This window comes from Panthera tigris, chromosome E2 (assembly GCF_018350195.1).
Source record: "Panthera tigris isolate Pti1 chromosome E2, P.tigris_Pti1_mat1.1, whole genome shotgun sequence".
In the NCBI taxonomy this organism is placed as follows: Eukaryota; Metazoa; Chordata; class Mammalia; order Carnivora; family Felidae; genus Panthera; species Panthera tigris.
Genome location: NC_056674.1, coordinates 5,991,118 through 6,012,656, shown reverse-complemented (window position 1 = coordinate 6,012,656; position 21,539 = coordinate 5,991,118). Strand labels below are relative to the sequence as shown.

Below are 21,539 nucleotides of genomic sequence, written 5' to 3'. Positions count from 1 at the left end.
TCTTCATTTTCCAAGAAAAGGGAAATGGCATTAATGATCCATCAGTTTGTCATTGACAGTAGAGCACAGCTATTCCTATCTTCCCCTGCATTGTTTCTACCACATGATCCGTCCCTAGCAAACAAACTATCACCATCATCTCATGAAAAGGTCAGTCCCTGTAACTCATCTAAAGAAGTGTCTATCTAGAGAAGAATGCCTTGAACATAACAAGCAGGATGACTTCTATGGTGGTTTTGCATTATTCTCTGCCCCTCCCCAAAGCAAATTCACACAAAATTGAATCTGACAACTCCATGTCCTTGTAGTTTAGGGAACATGGATATGAATGGGTCACACCCAAGGAAGTAGGCCCCTTCATCTTATGACTGCTCCTCAGAGACCGTCAGGAAAGGCCTGTAAGGAAGGCTTAAGATCAACAGATTTCAAACTTGAGGGTTGAAACTCATAAATAGTAATGTAGCCTTTTCAAGAGAACTCAAATATCTTATACACAGAAAATCATGAGCTACTTCCACACGTCCTTGTTCCCGTGATATAGATGTTTTAACATTTTGTGACATAATTATTCTGCAGTGTGTAACATTTCACATTAATCACTGAGACCTACAGACTTAGTTATTCCAGCTGGATCCAGTTATTCCTGGATTTTCTAATGTGTGGTCTGTTCTGTGAATTGGTAAAAATATTTACCAAAGTTGTAAGGATTTGCAAGGATTCTCACCAGTACAAATTTGTTGTCAAATCCTGACGACACACGGTTTTTTAAAGGTATTTCCACATTCAGCATATTTGGTATAGTTTCCCCTAAATAAATTCTCTCATTACTCTAAAGGCATGACAATTTATTGAAATTTTATGATATTCTTTACATTTATAAGGTGGCTCTCCAATATAAATCCTCTGACATTCCACAGTTTTGACCTTGAGGCAAAAGACTTAGCATGCACATTAGTTTTGTGTGGTTTGTCTCAAAGGTATATATTTTAATCTCATTGTAAGGCATGGAAAATGGCTATGCCACAAACATTTACATGGTTTCCCTTCAACATGGACTCTTGTTGCAAAATACTTGGAACTCAAGCTAAGAGCTTTGCCACACTCATTGCATTTATAAGGTAAATGCTCTAGTATGTTCCTGCAATTTTGATCTTTGGGTAAAATCCTTGCCACACACATTACACGTGTGTGGTTTCTCTCCAGATTTACTCATATCTAGTGAAGAGTACTAATTTAAAACTTTGCTACATTTGTTGGATTTGTAAATATGAACGATTTGGTGAGCCCTGAGTTTAAGGCAATACCTAAAAGCCTTGCCACATTCAGTACATTTATAAGGCTCTCTCCAGTATGGATTATCTGATGCCTGGTGAGGGGTGAGCCTCGAGTAAAGGCTTTGCCACACTCATGGCATTTGTAAGGTTTCTCTCCAGGACGAATTCTTTGGTGAATCCTGAGGTCAGACCATTGTCTAAAAGCCTTGCCACATTCAATACATTTGTATGGCTTTTCTCCAGTATGAATTTTCTCATGAAGTCAAAGGTGCAAATCCCTGCTAAAAGTCTTGCCACACTCATTACATTTGTTAAGACCTCTCATCTTACAAAAGTAACTTCTGAGTCTACTATAAAACATACAATATTCAGTGCATCTAACAGCACTAATTTGCTTTTAAATAATTCAGCTAAATTAGCAGCATTTTTCCAACCCTGTGAGTAGACTCACAGAGTTTATATATACAAGGATGCCTGCTCTATTTCTATAAAACGTACTACTAGAAGTCCTAGCCGTAACAGATAGCCGCCCCTGCAAAAAGAGGAAGAGAGATAAAAGGTATTCAAATAAAAAAAAGCATAAGCAAAATTACCTCTGTTCACAGCCAGCATGATATTATATGTAGAAAATCCTGTGTATTACACACACATACACAGACACAAAACATGTAACTGCTAGAACTGAAGAATGAATCTAGAAAAATTGCAAGAGAGAAAACCAACATGCAAAAATCAATTGTGTTGCTACACATTATCCATGAACAATCCAAAAAGGCAATTGAGACAACATTTCCATTTACAATAGCATCAAAAGGGATAAAATAATTAAGCTTAAATTTAGCCTAGGAGGAAAGATTTGTACACTCTTACTAAAAACACTGCTGAAGAAATTTGGGGAGAAGACACAAATAAATGCAAAGATATTCCAAGTTCATGTATTGGAAGACTTAGTATTGCCAAGATGTCAATACTCTTCAAAGCAATCAACAGATTCAATACAATCCCTAATAAAATCTTTTGATGAAGTACATGATCCTATCCTAAGATTCATATGGAATCTCAAGGACTACTGCATAGCAACAACTTAACAAGAACCACGTTGAAGGTCTCACACTTCCTTATTCCAAATTTATTAAAAGCTAAAGTAATCAAAACAGTGTAGTACTGGCATAAAGAAAGACAGAGACCAGCGAAATGGAATACAGATGTCAGAAATTTTTCTGTATATAGTAAATGATGTTCCACCAGGGTATTAAGAGCACTCAGTGGAGGAAAGGCAGTCTGTTCAATGAAAGATCTGAAAAAACTGGATATCCACATGAAAAAAAAAAATGTAGTTGGTTCATTATTTTACATCATACACAGAAATTAGCTCAAAATGGATCAGACACCTAAACTCATGAGTCATAAAACTGTAAAATTCCCAGAGGGAGTAGTCAAGATGGCGGAGAAGTAGGGGGACCGGGATTTCCCTCCTCCCTCAAACACAGTTGTATTGAAGTCAGAACACTTAGAACACCCAGGAAATCAGTCGGTGGAGTGACAGAATAATCTCCACAGGTGGACTGAGACAGCTCAGCAGGACAGAGGTGTGTGTTTGCGAATCGGGATAGATAAAGCTGTGGGCAGCATAGGCACAGGAGGGGAGGGGACGCCTTCTGTAGAGAGACAAAAAGAAGAGAAAGAGAGACTGTGGAAGTGTGAGACTGTACTTGGACAAGAGAAAAACCTCCCCGCACGAGGGGCAGGAGAACCAAAAGTTGGGAGAAACCAGTTTCTATTTTGCAAACAGCCTTAAAGCTAAAGATGAGAGTTTTCAGGCATGCACGACTTTCTCTGGACCAGAGCTGCTCCTGTGAGCGCCTGGGATGAAGGGCAGCCGGCCCAAGGTGCAGCAGGGATTTTGGGAGAACACTGGGAGAGAGCAGTCCCTTCCCTTGAGTACTGTGGGAAGAGGGTTTATTGCCCCCAAGGACAAAAGACCCTGCCAGTGTCAGCCACCGGCCCTTTGTCGGCTGCGCAGAGTGGCTCTGCCTCAAAACCAGATCTGTGGGGTGCTGGATTCTTTAAGACGTTGGGTTTTCAATCCCAGCACAGCACCCAGGAGGCACAGGAAACTGTGAAGCAGGACAGGCAGACCATCTACTTTACTCTGTGAGGGCTCTTTTGGGATTTTCAACTGTGTTTTACCCATTTCCATATTACTGGCACCTGGCAGGTAGTAGGTCCTCCATGGATATAAACATAAGACAGTAATAATGCGCATGGCGGGGGGGGGGGGATGCATTCTTCCTAGCATGGAATATTTTAGTGTTCACATTTCATTAATTTCCCATTGGAATAAATATAACATATTAACTTGTATAGAAAGTAATGTTATTTTTGTGCCCCATTACATCAAATTGATGAAAAACAAACAAAACCACTGAACAATGTGGTTTGAGACACCTGGTCCAGGGAGGAGAGACTGGGGTGTTATCATTTATCCCCCTATCACTAACATGGTGAGGCTTCAGGGAACAAGACAGAGCCCCTAGTGGAGGCAGGACCTGCTTACACCAAACCCTGCCCCTCTGTGGCTGGTAACTGCTTCTCTACTGGAATGAGACTGACATTGAACAAGCAAGATGGACTCTCCTCCAGACCAGCAAAGCCATCAGTCCCAGGCACTGACAGACAACTGGCCTGTGGTTTTGTGTATTAGTCTGTTTATTTTTTGAGTTTTTAATTATTTTTTCTTTTTTTCCCTTCCCTTCTCTCTTCTTTTTCTTTCTACTGTCCTCTTTTTTTCTCCCTTTGGATTCAGGTTCACAGTTTCTGATCTGCTTATATATATATATACACACACAAACACACACACATACACATACACACATACATACATACATAGTCTTTTGTTCCCTTTCTTTCTCTGTTCTGGTTGTTTGATGAGGTATTTTTATTCTATTCTCTTTCACCTTTTCTATATCTCCTTCTTTACTTTCTTCTCTCTCTCTCTGGATTAAGTCTTATATTTTCTTTGATTCTCTGCCTGGTCTTTTTTTTCTCGCCCCTTTGATTTCTCTCTCTGTACAGGATAAGGTTCCCCCCCCCCCTTTTTTTTCCAAATCAAAGCACACCTAGCGGAAGGTCCAAACAATCCACCACTATGAGCGGTGGGATTGAACAGCCAAAGCTGCAACAACAGAGTGCACACAACACACTCTAAAAACACTTCCTGAAGTGCCAGATTCTGGACAGTGTATGACCCCTTTTTATATTTATTTTTAAATTAAAAAAAGTTTTTAAATGTTTATTTACTTTGAGAGGGAGGGACAGAGCATGAGCAGAGGAGGGACAGAGAGAGAGAGGGAGACACAGACTCCAAAGCAGGCTCCAGGCTTTGAGCTGTGAGCACAGAGCCCGACGCAGGGCTCAAACCCACAAACCATGAGATCATGACCTGAGCCAAAGTCGCTTAACCAACTGAGCCACCCAGGCGCCCCATGACCCCTTTTTAATATAGTAGTACTTGCAGGTGCAGGACACATAACAAGCTATTAAAACACATAAAAGACAAAACCCTAGCCAAAATGATGAAATGGAAGAATTCTCCTCAAAACAAATTCCAGGAAGAAGTGACAGCAAAAGAATTGCTCAAAACAGATTTAACAACTTATCTGAACAAGAATTTAGAATAGTCATAAGACTAATAGCTGGGCTTGAAAAGAGCATAGAAGCCAGCAGAGATCAAAGACTTAAGAAATAGTCATGATGAATTAAGAAATGCTTTATTTATTTTTTTTTTTTTAATTTTTTTTTTTCAACGTTTTTAATTTATTTTTGGGACAGAGAGAGACAGAGCATGAATGGGGGAGGGGCAGAGAGAGAGGGAGACACAGAATCGGAAACAGGCTCCAGGCTCCAAGCCATCAGCCCAGAGCCCGACGCGGGGCTCGAACTCACGGACCGCGAGATTGTGACCTGGCTGAAGTCGGACGCTTAACGACTGCGCCACCCAGGCGCCCCAAGAAATGCTTTAAATGAGATGCAAAAGAAGATACAGTGACAGCAAGGATGGAAGAAGCAGAGGAGAGAATAGGTGAGATAGAAGATAAAATTATGGAAAATGATGAAGCTGAGAAAAAGAGGGAAAAGAAATTACTAGACCACAAGGGGAGAATTAGAGACCTAAGTGATTCAATGAAACAAAATAATATCTGTATCATAGGAGTTCCAGAATGAAGAGAGAGAGAGTGGGGGGCAGAAAGTTTATTTGAACAAATTATAGCTGAGACCTTCCCTAATCTTTGGAAGGAAATGGGACATCCAAGTCCAGGAGGCACAGAGAACTCCACTGAAAATCAACAAAAGCAAGCCAACAACACAACATATCATAGTGAAACCGGCAAATACAAAGAGAAAGTTCTGAAAGCAGCTAGGGACAAATGGGCCTTAACCTACAAGGGTAGACACAGAAGGGTAGTAGTAGACCTGTCCACTGGGACTTGGCAGGCCAGAAGGGAGTGGCAGGAAATATTCAATGTGCTGAATAGGAAAAACATGCAGCCAAGAATCCTTTACTTTACTAGGCTGTCATTCAGAAGAGAAGAGATAAAGGCTTTCCCAGACAAACAAAAACTAAAGGAGTTCATGACCACTAAACCAGCCCTACAGGAGATCCTAAAGGAGACTCTGTGAGTGAAAAGCAGCAGAGACTACAAAGACCAGAGCCATCATCACAAGCACGAAACATATAGATAACACAATGAAACTAAATCCATATATTTCAATAATCACTCTAAATATAAATGCACTAAATACCCCAATCAAAAGACACAGGGTATCAGAATGGATAAAAAACAAAACAAAACAAGATCCACCTATATGCTGCCTACAAGAGACTCATTTTAGACCTGAGGATACCTGCAGATTGAAAGTGAGGGGATGGAGAACCATCTATCATGCTAATGGATGTCAAAAGAAAGCCAGAGTTGCCATACTTATAACAGATAAACTAGATTTTAAAACAAAGACTGTAACAAGAGATGAAAAAGGCAATATATCATCACTGAGTGATCTATCCATCAAGAAGAGCTAACAATTGTAATTATTTATGCCCCCAACCTGAGGGCCCTCAAATACATAAATCAATTAAACACAAACATAAATAAATGTATAAATACTAAAACTGTGATTGTAGGGGACTTTAATACTCCACTGTGCTGCAATGGACAGATCACCTAGGCAGAAAATCAATAAGGAAACAATGGCTCTGAATGACACACTGGACCAGATGGACTTAACATATATATTCAGAACTTTTCATCCAAAAGCAGCAGAATACATACTCTTCTCAAGGGTACATGGAACATTCTCTAAAATAGATCACATATTGGGTGAAAAAAAGCCTTCATCAAGTACAGAACAGTCCTCAACAAGTATAAAAGGACGGAGATCATACCATAAATATTTTTCAGATCATATGAAACTTGAAATCAAAGACAAGTAAAAAATTGAAAAGCCCCCACATACATGGAGGTTAAAGAACATCCTAATAAAAGAAGAACAGGTTAACCAGGAAATTAAAGAAGAAATTTTTTTAAATATAGAAACAAAAAATATATATATATAGAAGTAAAAGAAAATGAATGCATGACAGTCCAAACACTTTGGGATGCAAAGGCCATCCTAAAGGAAAATACACTGCAATCCAGGTCTATCTCAAGAAGCAAGAAAGGTCACAAATACAGAACCTAACCTTACACCTAAAGGAACTAGAAAGACAGCAGAAAAAAAAAAAAAAAAAAAAAAAAGCCCAAAGCCAGCAGAAGAAATGAAATAAAAAAGATTAGGGCAGAAATAAATAATATAGAATCCAAAAAATTAGGAGAGCAGATCAATGAACCTAAGAGCTGATTTTTTGAAAGAATAAACAAAATTGATAAACCCTTGGCCAGACTTCTCAAAAAGAAAAGAGAGAGAACCCCAATACATAAAATCATAAATGAAAGAGTAGAGATTACAACCAACATCACAGAAATACAATTACTAGAGAATACGATAAAAAATTATATGCCCCAAACTGGACAATATGGAAGAAATGGACAAATTCCTAGACACTCACAAGCTACCAAAACACAAAAGGGAAGAAACAGAAAATTTGAACAGATCCATAACAGGCAAAGACAATGAATCAGCTATCAAAAATCTAACAAATCAGAGTCCTGGGCCAGAAGGCTTCCCAGGAGGAATTCTACCAGACATTTAAAAAGAGTTAATACCTATGCTTCTCAAGCTGTTCCAAAATATAAAAATGGAAGGAAAGCTTCCAGACTCACTCTATGAAGCCAACATTACCTTGATCCTCAAACCAAAGACCCCACTAAAAAGGAGAATTACAGGACAATATCCCTGATCAACATGGATGCAAAAATCCTCAACAAGATACTAGAAATTGAATTCAACAGTACATTAAAAGAATTATTCACCATGATCAAGTGGGATTCCTTCCTGGGCTGCAAGCCTGGTTCAATATTCACAAATCAATCAGTGTGATACATCATATTAATAGAAGAAAGGATAAGAACCCTATGATCCAGTCTATAGATGCAGAAAAAGCATTTGACAAAATACAGCATCCTTTCTTAATAAAAAGCCTCAATAAATTTGGGATAGAAGGAACATACCTTAACATCATAACAGCTATATATGAAAGGCCCACAATTAGTATCAATCTCAGGAAAAATTGAGAGCTTTCCCCCTGGGATCAGGAATACAACAGGGATGTCCACTCTCACCACTGTTGTTTAACACAGTGTTGGAAGTCCCAGCATCAGCAATCAGACAACATAATGAAATGAAAGGCATCCAAATTACCAAAGAAGTCAAACTTTCCCTCTTCACGGATGACATGACACTCTACATGGAAAACCCAAACACTCCACCAAAAAACTGCTACAATTGATACTTTAAATCAGCAAAGTACCAGGATATAAATCAATGTACAGAAATTGGTTGCATTTCTCTACACCAATAATGAAGCAACAGAAAGGGATATCAAGGTATTGATTCCATTTATAATTGCACCAAGAACTATAAAGTATCTAGGAATAAACTTAACCAGAGATAAAATATCTGTATGCTGAAAACCATAGAAAGCTCATGAAAGAAACTGAAGAAGACACAAAGAAACAGAAAAACATTCCAGGCTCATGGATCAGAAAGAACAAATATTGTCAAAATGTCTATACTACCTAAAGCAAGCTTCACATTCAATGCAAACCCTATCAAAACAGGACCAGCATTCTTCACAGAGATAGAAAAAAAAGACCTAAAATTTGTACAGAACCACAAAAGACCCCAAGTAAGCAAAGTAATGTTGAAAAAGACATCAAAGCCAGAGGCATCACAATCCTGGAGTTTAGTCTAGCTTACAAAGCTGTAATCATCAAGACAGTATGGTATTGGCACAAAAACAGACACACAGACCAATGGAATACAAGAGAGAACCCAGAAATTGACCCACAAAAGTATGGCCAACCAATCTTCGACAAAGCAGGAAAGAGTATCCAATGGAAAAAAGACAGTCTCTGTAGCAAATGGTGCTGGGAGAACTAGACAGAAACATGCAGAATAATGAAACTGGACCACTTTCCTATACCATACACAAAAATAAATTAAAAATGGATGAAAGACCTAACTGTGAGACAGGAAACCATTAACATCCTACAGGAGAAAACAGGCAACCTCTTTGACCTCAGCTGCAGCAACTTCTTACTTGACATGTCTCCTAAGACAAGGGAAATAAAAACAAAGATGAGCCACTGGGACCTCAACAAGATAAAAAGTGTCTGCAAAGCAAAAGAAAACAATCCACAAAACAAAAAGGCAACCGAAAGAATGGGAGAAATTTGCAAATGTCATACTGGATAATGGGTTAGTATAAAAAATCTATAAAGAACTTACCAAACACCTGAAAAACAAATAATCTAGTGAAGAAATGGGCAGAAGAGATGTACAGATAGTTTTCCAAAGAAGACACCCTCCCATGTCCGGAGTCCGCTTATATTCTCTGCCTCATGGTCCCTTTCCTCCCTCTTCAAAGCCAGCAAAACAGCATCTTCAATCTTGTTTACCTCTGTCATCACTTCACCAACCTTTACATGAGTAACTCTACCTGCATTCTTATAAAGACCCTTGGGACCGTATCACATTTACCAGATCATCCAGCATAATCGCCCACCTCATGATCTTCACCAGAGCACATCTGCAGACTCCCTTACAACATTACAGTAACACTCCCAGGTGATAGGCACGAGGACATGGCCATACTTTGGAATGAGGGTGTTATCCAGCCTACCACAACCATGATGTCTTCTGCAAGTAGCTACACTATTTTATCTTTTCTCTCTTTACTTTTGTTTGCATCTCTTCCCTTACTTCACTGACTAGAACTTATAAAAACATGTCAAATATCAGTGGTGATAGTGGACATCCTTATCTTGATCTCAGTCTCTGGGGAAAAACATCCCATCTTTCACCAGTAAGTATGAAGTTTGCTGTAAGATTTTCACAGGTGTTCTTTACTGAGTTGAGGAAATTTTCCTTTCTTCCTAGCTTTCTTAAAGTTTATAGCACTGAATTGTATCAAATGTTTTTCTGTATCAATTGACAGGATCCTGTGGTTTTTCTTGTCCAGCCTATTAACATGATGGCTTATATTGACTGGAATTTGAAACTGCCTTCTGTCCCTCAAATAAATCTATCTAGTCATAGTGTACAATTCTTTCTGTGTATTGCTGACTTCTGTTAATATTTTGCTAAGAATTTTTGCACCTTCATTTGGGATTTGGTTGGTAGTTATCTTCCCCACCCCCACCCCACCCTTAATGTTTATGTGTGGTTTTGGAATTATGCTAATACCGGCCTCATACATTTAGTTGGGAAAAGCATCCACTCTTCTATTTTTTGAAATAAATTGTGGAGAATTTCTGTTAATTCTTTGTAGGTTTGACAGAATTGCCTAGTGTTGCTGTTGTGACTTTGTTGTACTAGTATTTATTAGGTAGAGTCCTAGATGTCAGATGGTGAGCCATGGTTCAACAGATTATAAGGGAAAGTAGAGAAGTTTATTACTCACAGATCGTGGGGGAGCTCTTCTGCACACCTATGGGGGCTGTGTGAGAAGATTAAGGCAGGGTGCAGGCAGAGATCCCTAGGGCAGGACCAAGGGCGCATGCCTTTATTAGGGTCCCTCAAAGGAATGCTTTGGGGTCCTGAGCTCAGGCCGCATTGGTCAATTCAAACCAAACAGAGCACGGTTTTGGCAAGCTTTTGGAGGTGGGTGGGGAGGGTCTTGTCTACAGGGCACAAGGGGAAGACTTTAGGAGATGGGGAAGAATTCGGGGTCCCTCCTTTCCATTTCTTTTCTGAATGGGAAGGTTTATTGAGTTTTTTCTATTCCACTATATGTTAGGAATGAGGACTCTACATAAGGGTCTCAACCAAGAGGAATTTCATGAGACTGTTACGAGACCCTCATGTGTGACCATAGTCACATTTGGGTAGAATTTTGTTTTTCTTTTGGGACAAAAGTATTTTGTGTGAAATACAAAGAAGGGACAAATGATTTCTGATAGAAGTTGTACTATCATACATTTTAATATTTCCAATTAATTATCACCCTCTTGTGAGAGTATATGTCTCTGCTCTTTGATATCAACTTGGCCACTTGACTTAGGCAACCCTTCCTTCTTGTTGAGGGGATTATACTTTCTTCCCAATTAATAGACAGCTTGACCAATGTGAGTAGACCAATGTGAGCAGACTGACACATTTTAATTGCAAATGGAAACTTTAAAACCTTTGTTTGGTTCTTCTAACCCTCTCTTCTCCCTGGTGCAAGAATGGTTATGTCCCACATAGACTTAAGTTCTACTGTGAATCCCAGACTCAATGACAGAACGAAGGAAGAGGTGAATAATGATAGATGTGATAGAAGGAAGAAATAAATGTTTGTTCTCATAAACCCATGAGAATTCAAGGATACTTGCAGAAAAGCTTCTGCAAAACTGACTAGTTCTTTCAGTCACTAGGTATTGATTTTGTCTACTTGTACTATTATGGAGAGAAGCCTGAGAGGCCCCTCCCTAGGCAGTAGTTGTAAGTTCACACTGTAAATTACTATCACCCTGGCCCCACACAGTATGCATCATAACAAAGTAGCCACCATTCCTGCTTTTCTCTAGCCATTTTCAGAACTTGAGAAGTCTACTCTGCTCTCCTGAGAAAGCATCTTTATGTAATAAACATTCTGTGAACATTTAATTGTAGGGAGTCGTCATTCTTTACATCCAAACATCCTGTTCCAGTGGAGTAAGCACAAGTGCAACTAGCAAAAAATGTCTTAGAGGGTAAATATGTGAGATTTCTAGTCATCAAAAGATTCCCATTGTGTATGTCCATTCTTGACAGTAAACTCATGAAGATTTAGATTTTCAAATTATTTCCCTGAGCACTCCAGCACAAAATATAGACTGTGTTACCTTTATCCTTACCTCTGAAATACTCTTTTAGTTCCTAATACTTTTCATATGCCTATGACTTTTATATTTTCATTTATTGTAAAGGTACAACACACGGGTCTCATTTCAGCACAAAAGGCAGTTAGAAATATAATCATACAGTGTATATTCATGAATGGGAAGGCAGGTTGTAGGGGGGTGAGTTTGAAATTGCATTGCTATGGTATTTTCATTAGAGCCAAAAAAATCATCTGGGATATACTATTGAGTGCATAACTCTCAAATTCAACTTATGAATATTTATTTCCAAAACTGTAGGTTTGAATCTAACATGGAAAAGAATTGTTATGGATCGCATTCAACCTAGAGAGCCCAAGGATGTATTATTAGTATTCATTATGAAATGCCCCAATGAGTTGGGATGCACTTGGGCTAAGAGAAGGCACATGATTCATTCAGCATTACACAAAAGCTTTCACTCACTAATTTGAACAAATTTCACTCACAAATTTGAATAAACTACTTTTAGGTTTTTGTTTTGTTTTTTCAGAGAGAGCATGAGTAGGTGAGAAGGGCAGAGAGAGACGATCTTAAGCAGGTCCCACATTCAGCAGAGAGCCTAACAATGCGGTTTATCCCACAACCCTGAGCCGAAATCAGGCCGGACTCTCAACATACTGACCCACCCAGGCGCTCCTACTTTGTTTCTTTTGATTAAAATCTCCTCTAGAACTTTCCCTTCAGTTTCCAAACATGAGACTGATTTTTACTCATCCATGATACTCAATAGCTATCACCTTTCAAAAGAGGGAAGACCATCATTCTCCATCCATTTTTCTACCACACATGCCATCCCTAGTAACCTATCATTCTCATGTGAAAATCTCATTCTTTCAGTGTGCCAACCTACTGTTTCATGATCACCTGACAGAGAATCCTTCCCTGTAATAAAATCAACAAAGCCTCTCAATCATACCAACGAATCTAGAAAAGGGGCTGTGACCACAGAAAACATGGCAATTCAGATAATAATTTTTTACATCTATTTCCGGCCACTCCTCATGCTCTCAAATTTATACTAAAACTTATCTTAAAATTAGCATCCTAGTTCTTCCAGGGTATATACTATTACTGAACCCGACCTAATCAAACAGGCTCCTTTCACCTGACTGATCCAGGATTCTCTGAGACCACCACAGTGGACAAATGAAATGCATGTAATTAAAGTATAACATCAGAGGATTCCAAACTTAAGGTTATAAATCATCAATAATAATGTAGTCTCAAGGAACATCAAACGATTTAGAAAAAAAGTTATAGGGGTGCCTGGCTGGCTCAGTCGGAAAAGCATGTGACTCTGGATCTCAGAGTTGGGAGTTTTAGCCCCTTGATGGGTGTAGAGTGGAAAATAAAATCTTTAAAAAAGATTTAAACAGAAGATGATTAGGTCCTTCCACAGATACACTTGTTCCACTGAAACACTTCATCTCATGAATTTAAATAATTCTAATTTTCTGTGGAATTTAACATCTAAGATTGGTTAATGCTGTAAATAAACCTAGTTCCCCCCCTAGTATGAATTTTCTTACTGTAGTCCTTTCAAAGGATTGGGTAAACAAATGATCACCTTCATTACATTTGTAATGTTTCTCTCCAGTATGAAATCTTTGGTGTTTCCTGAGGTAAAGACCATGACACACTGGTATGGGTTCCATTGTATGTGAATTCTTGCAACCACAAAGTTGTACATTTATCACTGAAAGACTGTACCTCTTAATCCCATTCACTTATTTTTATCCCCTTCCCCAAAGTTGTACAATTTTATAAAGTTGATCATACTCATTACATTTGTAAGGTTTTTCTCTAGCAAGAATTATGGTCGGCAAGCTATGAGCTTTGGATAAGCCTTGCCATACATTCCATTTCTGTGCTTTCTTTCAGACATTTATATTCTGATACCAGGTGTGGTGTGAACCCTGGTTGCAAACTTTGCCACGTACGTTAGTTTCATATGGTTCCTCTCCATGATGGAATCTCTGATGTTGAGTAAGGCCTGAACACTTGCTCATTTTATTTGCAAGGTTTCTTTCTCCTATGAGTTCTTTGATGATCCCCAAAGCTTGAGTTTTGAATAAAAGCACTGCCACACATATCAGATTTACACTGTTTCTTTTCACTATGTATTTTCCGAAACCTAGTAACTTTTGCAAATTGACTAAAAGCTGTGCCACACTCATTACATTTATAAGGTTTCTCTCCAATATGGATTTTCTTATGCTGAGCAAGATGTGAATGCTCCGTAAAGGCTTTGCCACACTCATTACATCTGTTTCTCTCCAGTAGGAGTTCTCTCGTGACTCTAAAGGTCTGAATGTTTGATATAAGCCTTATTATATTTATTACATTTATAAGATTTTTCTCCTGTATGAGTTCTCTGATGTCTCCTGAGGCTTGAACTTCGGATAAAATCCTTGTCACACACATTACATTTGTGTGGTTTCTCTCCAGTATGTATTTTCTTATGTGTACTAAGGGTTGCAAAATGGGAAAACGCTTTGGCACACTCATTACATTTGTAAGGTTTCTCACCAGCATGAGATCTCTCATGACCCCAAAGGTCTGAACGTTTGATAAAAGCCTTATCACATTTATTACATTTATAAGGTTTTTGTCCTGTATGGATTCTTCTGTGTTGAGTAAGATTCGAACGCTCAGCAAAGGCTTTGCCACACTCACTACATTTGTAAGGTTTCTCCCCAGTATGAGTTCTCTCATGACACCAAAGGTCTGAACGTTTGATAAAAGCCTTATCACACTTACTACATTTATAAGGCTTTTCCCCTGTATGAATTCTCCGATGTGCCATAAGGCTCGAACTTTGGTTAAAAGCCTTGCCACACACGTTACATTCGTGTGGTTTCTCTCCAGTGTGTATTATCTGATGCCTAGTAAGGTTTGCACATTGGGTAAATGTTTTGCCACACTCGTTACATTTGTAAGGTTTCTCTCCAGTATGGATTTTCTTATGTCGAGTAAGATTTGAACGGTATGTAAAGGCTTTATCACAGTCATTACATTTGTAAGGTCTCTGTCCACAATGAATTCTCTCATGACTTATGAGGTTTGAGCTTTTGCTAAAAGTCTTCCCACAGTCATTGCATTTGTAGTATTTTCCTCTAGTGTATGCTGTCTTGTATTGTGCAGGTAACAAAGGATATTTAAAAATCTTCCTAGATTTATTCCAAATGTTTTTGGAACTGGGAGGAACTCTTTGAAGTGGTGAGACTGAGGAACCATTGCTGACAGACTTCTCAGTTGGATTACATTCATACATTTTCTCCTCACTGTGAAATCTCTGGAGTTCAGCCAGATGTGCCTGCAGACTTAATCCAATTCTATTTTCCACGCAGTTTATGTACTGGTTTCCAGAACCACTTCTGTTACCATCCCGTTTTAACAAAGTCCTTGTAAGTGGCTCATCATCCATGAAATACTGGTATGTATTATTTCTTACAGAAACACTCTGCTTTTCAGGAAGAGTAACTGAGGACTGATTAAGTTGCTGGTCTTTTCTACAAGTGAGATTTTTGTCCTGGGTCAAAGGCACTACTTTGTAATTTCTTGCATCATACTCCCACTGACTCTCTAACTTGTGCATATTTTCCCAGACTTCCTTGAGATCAAAATCCTTGATGCCATGACTTTCATTTCTCTCCAGTATTATTAAGTGGTAAAATTCTCCTTTATTAATGTCCTCTACTGGTGATAATTCCTTGACTGTAAATCCAGCAGAAGGGCTTCCTATCAAATAGAATTGGAAGGTAAATATTTTCTACTAAATTACATAATTACACACCAAAATAGCACTTTATAGTGACCATAGGAAGTTTCTAAAGCATGGCCATCAAACACTACTGTAGTATACAACATTTTTAAGTTTTCTTTTTATAAGTTTTTCCATATTAATAGTTTCTCTGATCTTAATGTCATTTTTCCAAGCATACAGTATACACTATCCATATTTTTTGGCCATGTAACTGTATAATGAAATACTTCATGATTAAAGAGCTCATCTATAAACTGGCTATTTTACAACTGTGCATACAGTCATAGAGATTTCTATCTTCCGTAATTCTTAATCTTTAAAAAATGTGTGTTCACCTGAACCTGATATTTCATAATTTAGTGAATCTCAACATGTTTCATTTCTCTTACTGTGTGTTCCTTATGGAATGCAAATTGTCTTTAGTTCTCAAGGAAGAATTCTTTAGAATTCCAGAGACTATTATTTTGTGTAACTGTGATTACTCACTAACTTTACCTGCTAGAGCTACCAATTTTTAGATTGTAATATACAGGTTTCTTAAAATATCTTCTTTCTTTCATCATATTCTCATACATTATTAAACACACATTATTATTAAACACCAGTTCAAGTTGCAGTCTTCAGCAACTTGTACTGTGTATGAAGAGGGGTCCTTCTGCACTGTGGGGAGGAGCATATCACGTGGAAACTTAGGTGCTTTGGTGCTCAAAACTAATATACCTGGAGTTACCAGTATAGTTTCTTAGCTCAATAAAAAATCTGAGGAAAGGCCAGGACTTGGATTCAGAAAAGCAAGAGTGAAGCCCAAGGAGTTTCAGGCCATGTGGCGACCGTGCTTGTGCTTGCACATTTATGGGAACATGGTTGTGTTGTAAGTTAAATGCCTGACCTTGGTGAAAGGAACTGATTTAGCAACAGGCATAATACGGACTCATCCTGTAAGAATGTATAGTATTGGTATGAGGTGAAAGTGGAAAATATCAAAAAGGAGACAGTATGGTGTTATAGGAAGAGTGTAGACTGACATCTGTTTCAGTATTTGTTTTGAAAAGTATCAAACTGAATAGCCCATGAATTCCATTTCTAGGTACTCAACAGAACTATTTAATATATACATGTTCCAGGAGACACATACAATAATTTTTTTTTGAAGTTTATTTACTTAGAGTAACAGGGAGAGTGGGGGAGGAGCAGAGAGAGAGAATCCCAAACAGGCTCCACACTGTCAGCACAGAGCCCAGTGCAGAGCTCAAACTCTTGAACTGTGAGATCATGACCTGAGCCCAAATCCAGAGTCAGATGCTAAACTGATTGATCCATCCAGGTGCCCCAAAATAATGTATTATTGTATAAAAAGCTATGGCAAATCAATTTCATGATATTTCTGTGACTAAGGCAGTAACTTTAAAAAACCACAAAAAAAGTATGTTCTCAAGATATCATAAATTCTCAGTTTAAAGAATGCCATAGATTTAGTTGAGGACAATGTGTGTTATAACAATGATCTGTCACTCCACATGTATGGGAATGGCCAAAATCCAGAACACTAACACTGAATACTAGTGGGGATATGGAGCAGTAAGAACTCTCATTCACTGCTGATGGGAATGCAAAATGGTACGCCACTTTGGAAGACTGTTTGCAGCTTCTTAGAGAATTAAACATACTCTTAAATATGATCTAGCAATCATACTCCTTGGTATTTACACAAATAAGTTGAAAATTTGTCGACATAAAAACCTACACACAAAATAGAAAAATCTAAAATTTTATGCAACCACAAAAGACCCCGAATGGCCAAAGCAGCCTGAGAAAGAAGAACAAAGCATCACATTCCCAATTTCAAACTCCCTGATTACAAATCTGTGGTAATTAAAACGGTATGGTATTAGCATAAAAATAGACACATAGATGGACAGAACTGAATAGAGCGCAGAAATAAATTCACAGACATGGTCAATTAATTTACAACATAGGAGACATAACTATACAATGGGTAAAGTACAATCTCTTCAATAGATTGTTTGTGATAACTGGACAGCTACAGGCAAAAGCATAAAACTGGACCACTGTCTGATACCATACACAAAACTTAATTCAGAATGGATTGAAGACTTAAATCTAAGACCTGAAACTATAAAACTTCTAAAAGAAAAGAAAGGGTCTAATGAGGTCTTTGACACAGGTGTGCAATGATTTTTTTTTTTTTATTCTCGACACCAAAAGAAAAATGAACAAAAGCAAAAATAAGTGGGACTACATCAAACTAAAAAGTGTCTGCACAGCAAAGGAAACACTTTTTCAACAAAAAGACAACCTACTGAATGAGAGAAATATTAGCAAATCATGTATCTGATAAGGGGCTAATGGTCCAAACATAGCCAAAAAAAAGCTCAAATGATCCAATTTAAGAAATGGGCAGAATATCTGAATAAATACTTCCCAAAGACCTAGAGATGACTAACAGGACCATAAAAAGATACTCAACATCAGTCATCATCAGGGAAATGCAAGTCAAAACCACAGTGAGCTATCACTTCACACCTATTAGAATGGCAGTTATCAAAGACAAGAAATAACCAGTGTTGGTGACAAGGTGGACAATTTGTGCACTGTTGGTGTGAGCCAAAATTGGTGCAGCCAGGAGAACTACTGTGTGATCCACCAATTCTACTTCTGAGTATTTATCTGAAGAAGACAAAATTACTAACTTAAAAAGACAGATGTGTTCTGATATTCACTGTAGCACTATTTACAATAGCTGAGATACAGAAACAGTCCAAATGTCCATTGACGGGTGAAAGAATAAAGATGCATATATACAACAAAATATTATACAGCCATAAAAAAGAACAGAATTTTGCCATTTGTGACAACATGGATGGATCCCGAGGACTTTACGCTATAAGGAAGAAGTCAAAGACCAATACAGTATGATTTCTCTTGTATGTGGAGTCTAAAAAAATCAAAACAACCCCTTTTAGATACAGAGAACATATTTGTGATTGCTAAAGACAGGAAGTTGAGGACAGTGGCAGAAATGGGTGAAAGTAATTAAAATGTTAAAAAAAAAAAAAAAAAAAAACCAAAAGAGGGATGCCTGGCTGGCTCTGTCTGTAGAGCATGCAACCCTTGACCTGGGGGCTGTGAGTTCAAACCCCATGCTGGATGCAGAAATTACTTAAAATCAAAACTTGCTGCTGCCTCTTGAGTGCTTAAAGCAACCAAAACCAAAACCAACAAAACAAAAACCACAATCCAAAATTTATCAATATGATGACTTTGCATATACCAGGAATGCAATAAACATCTGTGGAATGATACATGTTTTTCCTACAGAAAAGCTAACTAGAGATGTCAGTAAGCTGTGCTATATTTCAACTACATCTAATTTTGGATTTTCACTTTTTGGAATTATCCACATCATGACTTCCTCCTAATTAATGCACAATGGCCCGACCCTAAGAAGCCAGGATGGCCCAGGAAAGAGATAAACTTTAGCTCTACTTTATTAGACAGATACTACACTTTGTTTATCTCCTGCGAAGTTCTCCCAGGGAAACAAAATGGAAATGGAAAGTGAACAGGTCCTGGGGTCTGCACTACAGAGGCCTCACCTCTGACCTGTATGGAATGAGAAGCAAGAGGGATCAGGGAAAAGACTCCTTAGGGACAGCCATCCCAGTTCCTCTCAAACCACGGCACCAGTATGGTCAGAGGGGCCAGGTAACAGTGTTGTAGGTCATAACAGTGGGAGTTTAGACATGTACACATTTGATATATACATTTGAATAACAGAAAGAGAAGTGTGTGTGGGTGAGGAAGGATTTCCTTTGAAAGCTTACAAGAAATAAACTTGTATTTTTCCACAAATCGTTCCCAAACAGTATTTACTGGAGCAGCTTACTCTCTGTGCACCTGAGCTCTGACTTGTGCTCATACCCCAATACATTCCCACCTGTCTGGATGTTCCCCTATCTTCACTTCACTTTCCACAGTCCAGCGCTCTTTCCCTTCTTCCAAAATGGAGATGATATTCAGCTCAAGAAGAGATTTCCGTTTATAATGAAAAACAGAACATGATCTGCTTTGTTCTTCCAGAACACATTTCCAGCTCTTTGTTCAGCAAACAAGAAAGGACATTCAGTATATGTGGGTGTAGAAACATATTTCAAAACTTAGTCAACTACCTACCTAAATGCTTAATGGGTATTTTAGGTATGCAGAGATCTGGTTCTCTTGCAAGAACTACTAAACCAAAAGCACAAGGGTAAGACCACAGAATCAGATATTTTAAAAAATTCGCCATAAGGTTTCCTTTTTTTCCCCAACTTCATTGTCTCTGAGCCGTATCTTTAAAGATGTCCGTGAAATTTGACTTTACTAAGAATTTTCAAGGTTTAAAATTTTTTTTAATGTTTTTTATTTTTTAGAGAGACAGAGAGAGAGAGAGAAGGCATGGGCAGGGGAGGGGCAGAAAGAGAGAGAGGGAGACACAGAATCTGAAACAGGCTCTAGGCTCTGAGCTGGCAGCACAGAACTCGATGCAGGGCTCAAACCTGGGAACAGTGAGCTCATGACCTGAGCTGAAGTCAGACACTTAACTGAGTGAGCCATCCAGGTGCTCCAAGAATTTAAGGGTTTTAAATCCTATTCCCGACTCCCAGATTTTTATTTAAATTCTAGTTAGTTAACATGTGTAATATTGGTTTCAGGAGCAGAATTTCGTAATTCATCACTTACGTATAACACCCAATGTTCCTTATCACCAGTTCCCTTAAACCTTAAGGGAGCAGAAAACCTTAAGGTTTTCTGACTGCTAATGTTCTGCAACTACCTAAATAAGCAGGAATGCAGAACTTCTGAAGAAAAGGGAAGTTAGAGTCCATTTGCTACATTATGAACCTTTCCATTCTCAATAAAAACAGCTGCAATCATTCTCTTAAGAATAGGGATTTGAAACTCCTATGATCACATCAGGGGCTCTCAATAGAAAATGCAAAGACATAAAAAGTTAATTACCAACTTCTGGAGAGAAGTTATCCTCACCCAGGGAGACCAGGGTCCTGTAGTTCTCCAGCATCACGTCCCGGTACAAGGCCCTCTGAGCGGGGTCCAGGCACTCCCACTCCTCCTGAGAGAACTCTATGGCCACATCCCTGAATGTTAACCGTCCCTGAAATAAAAACACATTTCACCAAGTAGACACAAAATTAGAGAAGCAGAGACGTGTAAAGACCGACTTGGCTGGAGTGAGTGCCCTTTGATCCGTGCAAGATAATTTTGAAGAGCTACAATTAACATAAAATCAGCCATTTTAAAGAACTATTTTGCCATTTTAAAGTACCACTTTGTGGCATTTAGTGAATTCACAGTGTTGCACAAACATCACCTGTCTAGATCAAAAACATTTTTATCATCCCCAAACAAAATCCTTTACCCATTAACAGGCGCTTCCTATTCCCCAGTCCCTGGCAACCACTGATGCTTTTGTCTCTATGGATTTACCGATTTTGGGTCTTTTCATGTAAGTGGAATGATATCAAAAATGTGACTGTTTGCATCTGCCTTCTTTCATGTAGAATAATGTTTAGGGTTCATCCATAATATAGTATGTATCAGTGGTACATTTCCTTTCCTCTGTCTGTAGAGTATTCCATAGGACTGACCATATTCACTCAACTACTGATGGGCATTTGGTTGTTACCACATTTGGCTGATGTTAATAAGTTGCTATGAACTTTCAAGTGCAGTAAGTTTGGATATCTGTTTTCAATTCTTTGGGATATACACCTAGGAGTGGAATTACTGGGTCACATGGTTTAATACTTTGAGAATTGACCACACTCTTTTCCACAGCAGCTGCAATAGTTTAACAGCAATGTGCTGTGATTCTAATTTCTCCACATCTTTACCAACACTTATTTTTTGTTG

The 21,539-nt window shown here is 38.4% G+C and overlaps 1 protein-coding gene across 4 annotated transcripts in view; it reads right to left on the bottom strand.

Annotated features, from left to right (window-relative positions):
• The window catches only part of LOC102965153 (zinc finger protein 677-like), a 39,012-nt gene that overhangs the window by 13,058 nt on the left and 4,415 nt on the right, over nt 1-21,539 (bottom strand). For 3 of the 4 annotated variants that reach the window (XM_042970231.1, XM_042970233.1, XM_042970232.1), the window contains exon 3: nt 20,628-20,781. In XM_042970231.1, the coding sequence (XP_042826165.1) occupies nt 20,628-20,781 (154 nt within the window). Of the gene's footprint in view, nt 1-12,423; nt 15,581-20,627; nt 20,782-21,539 lie in introns of those variants that run through there. The other variant, XM_042970230.1, reaches the window with a different exon arrangement.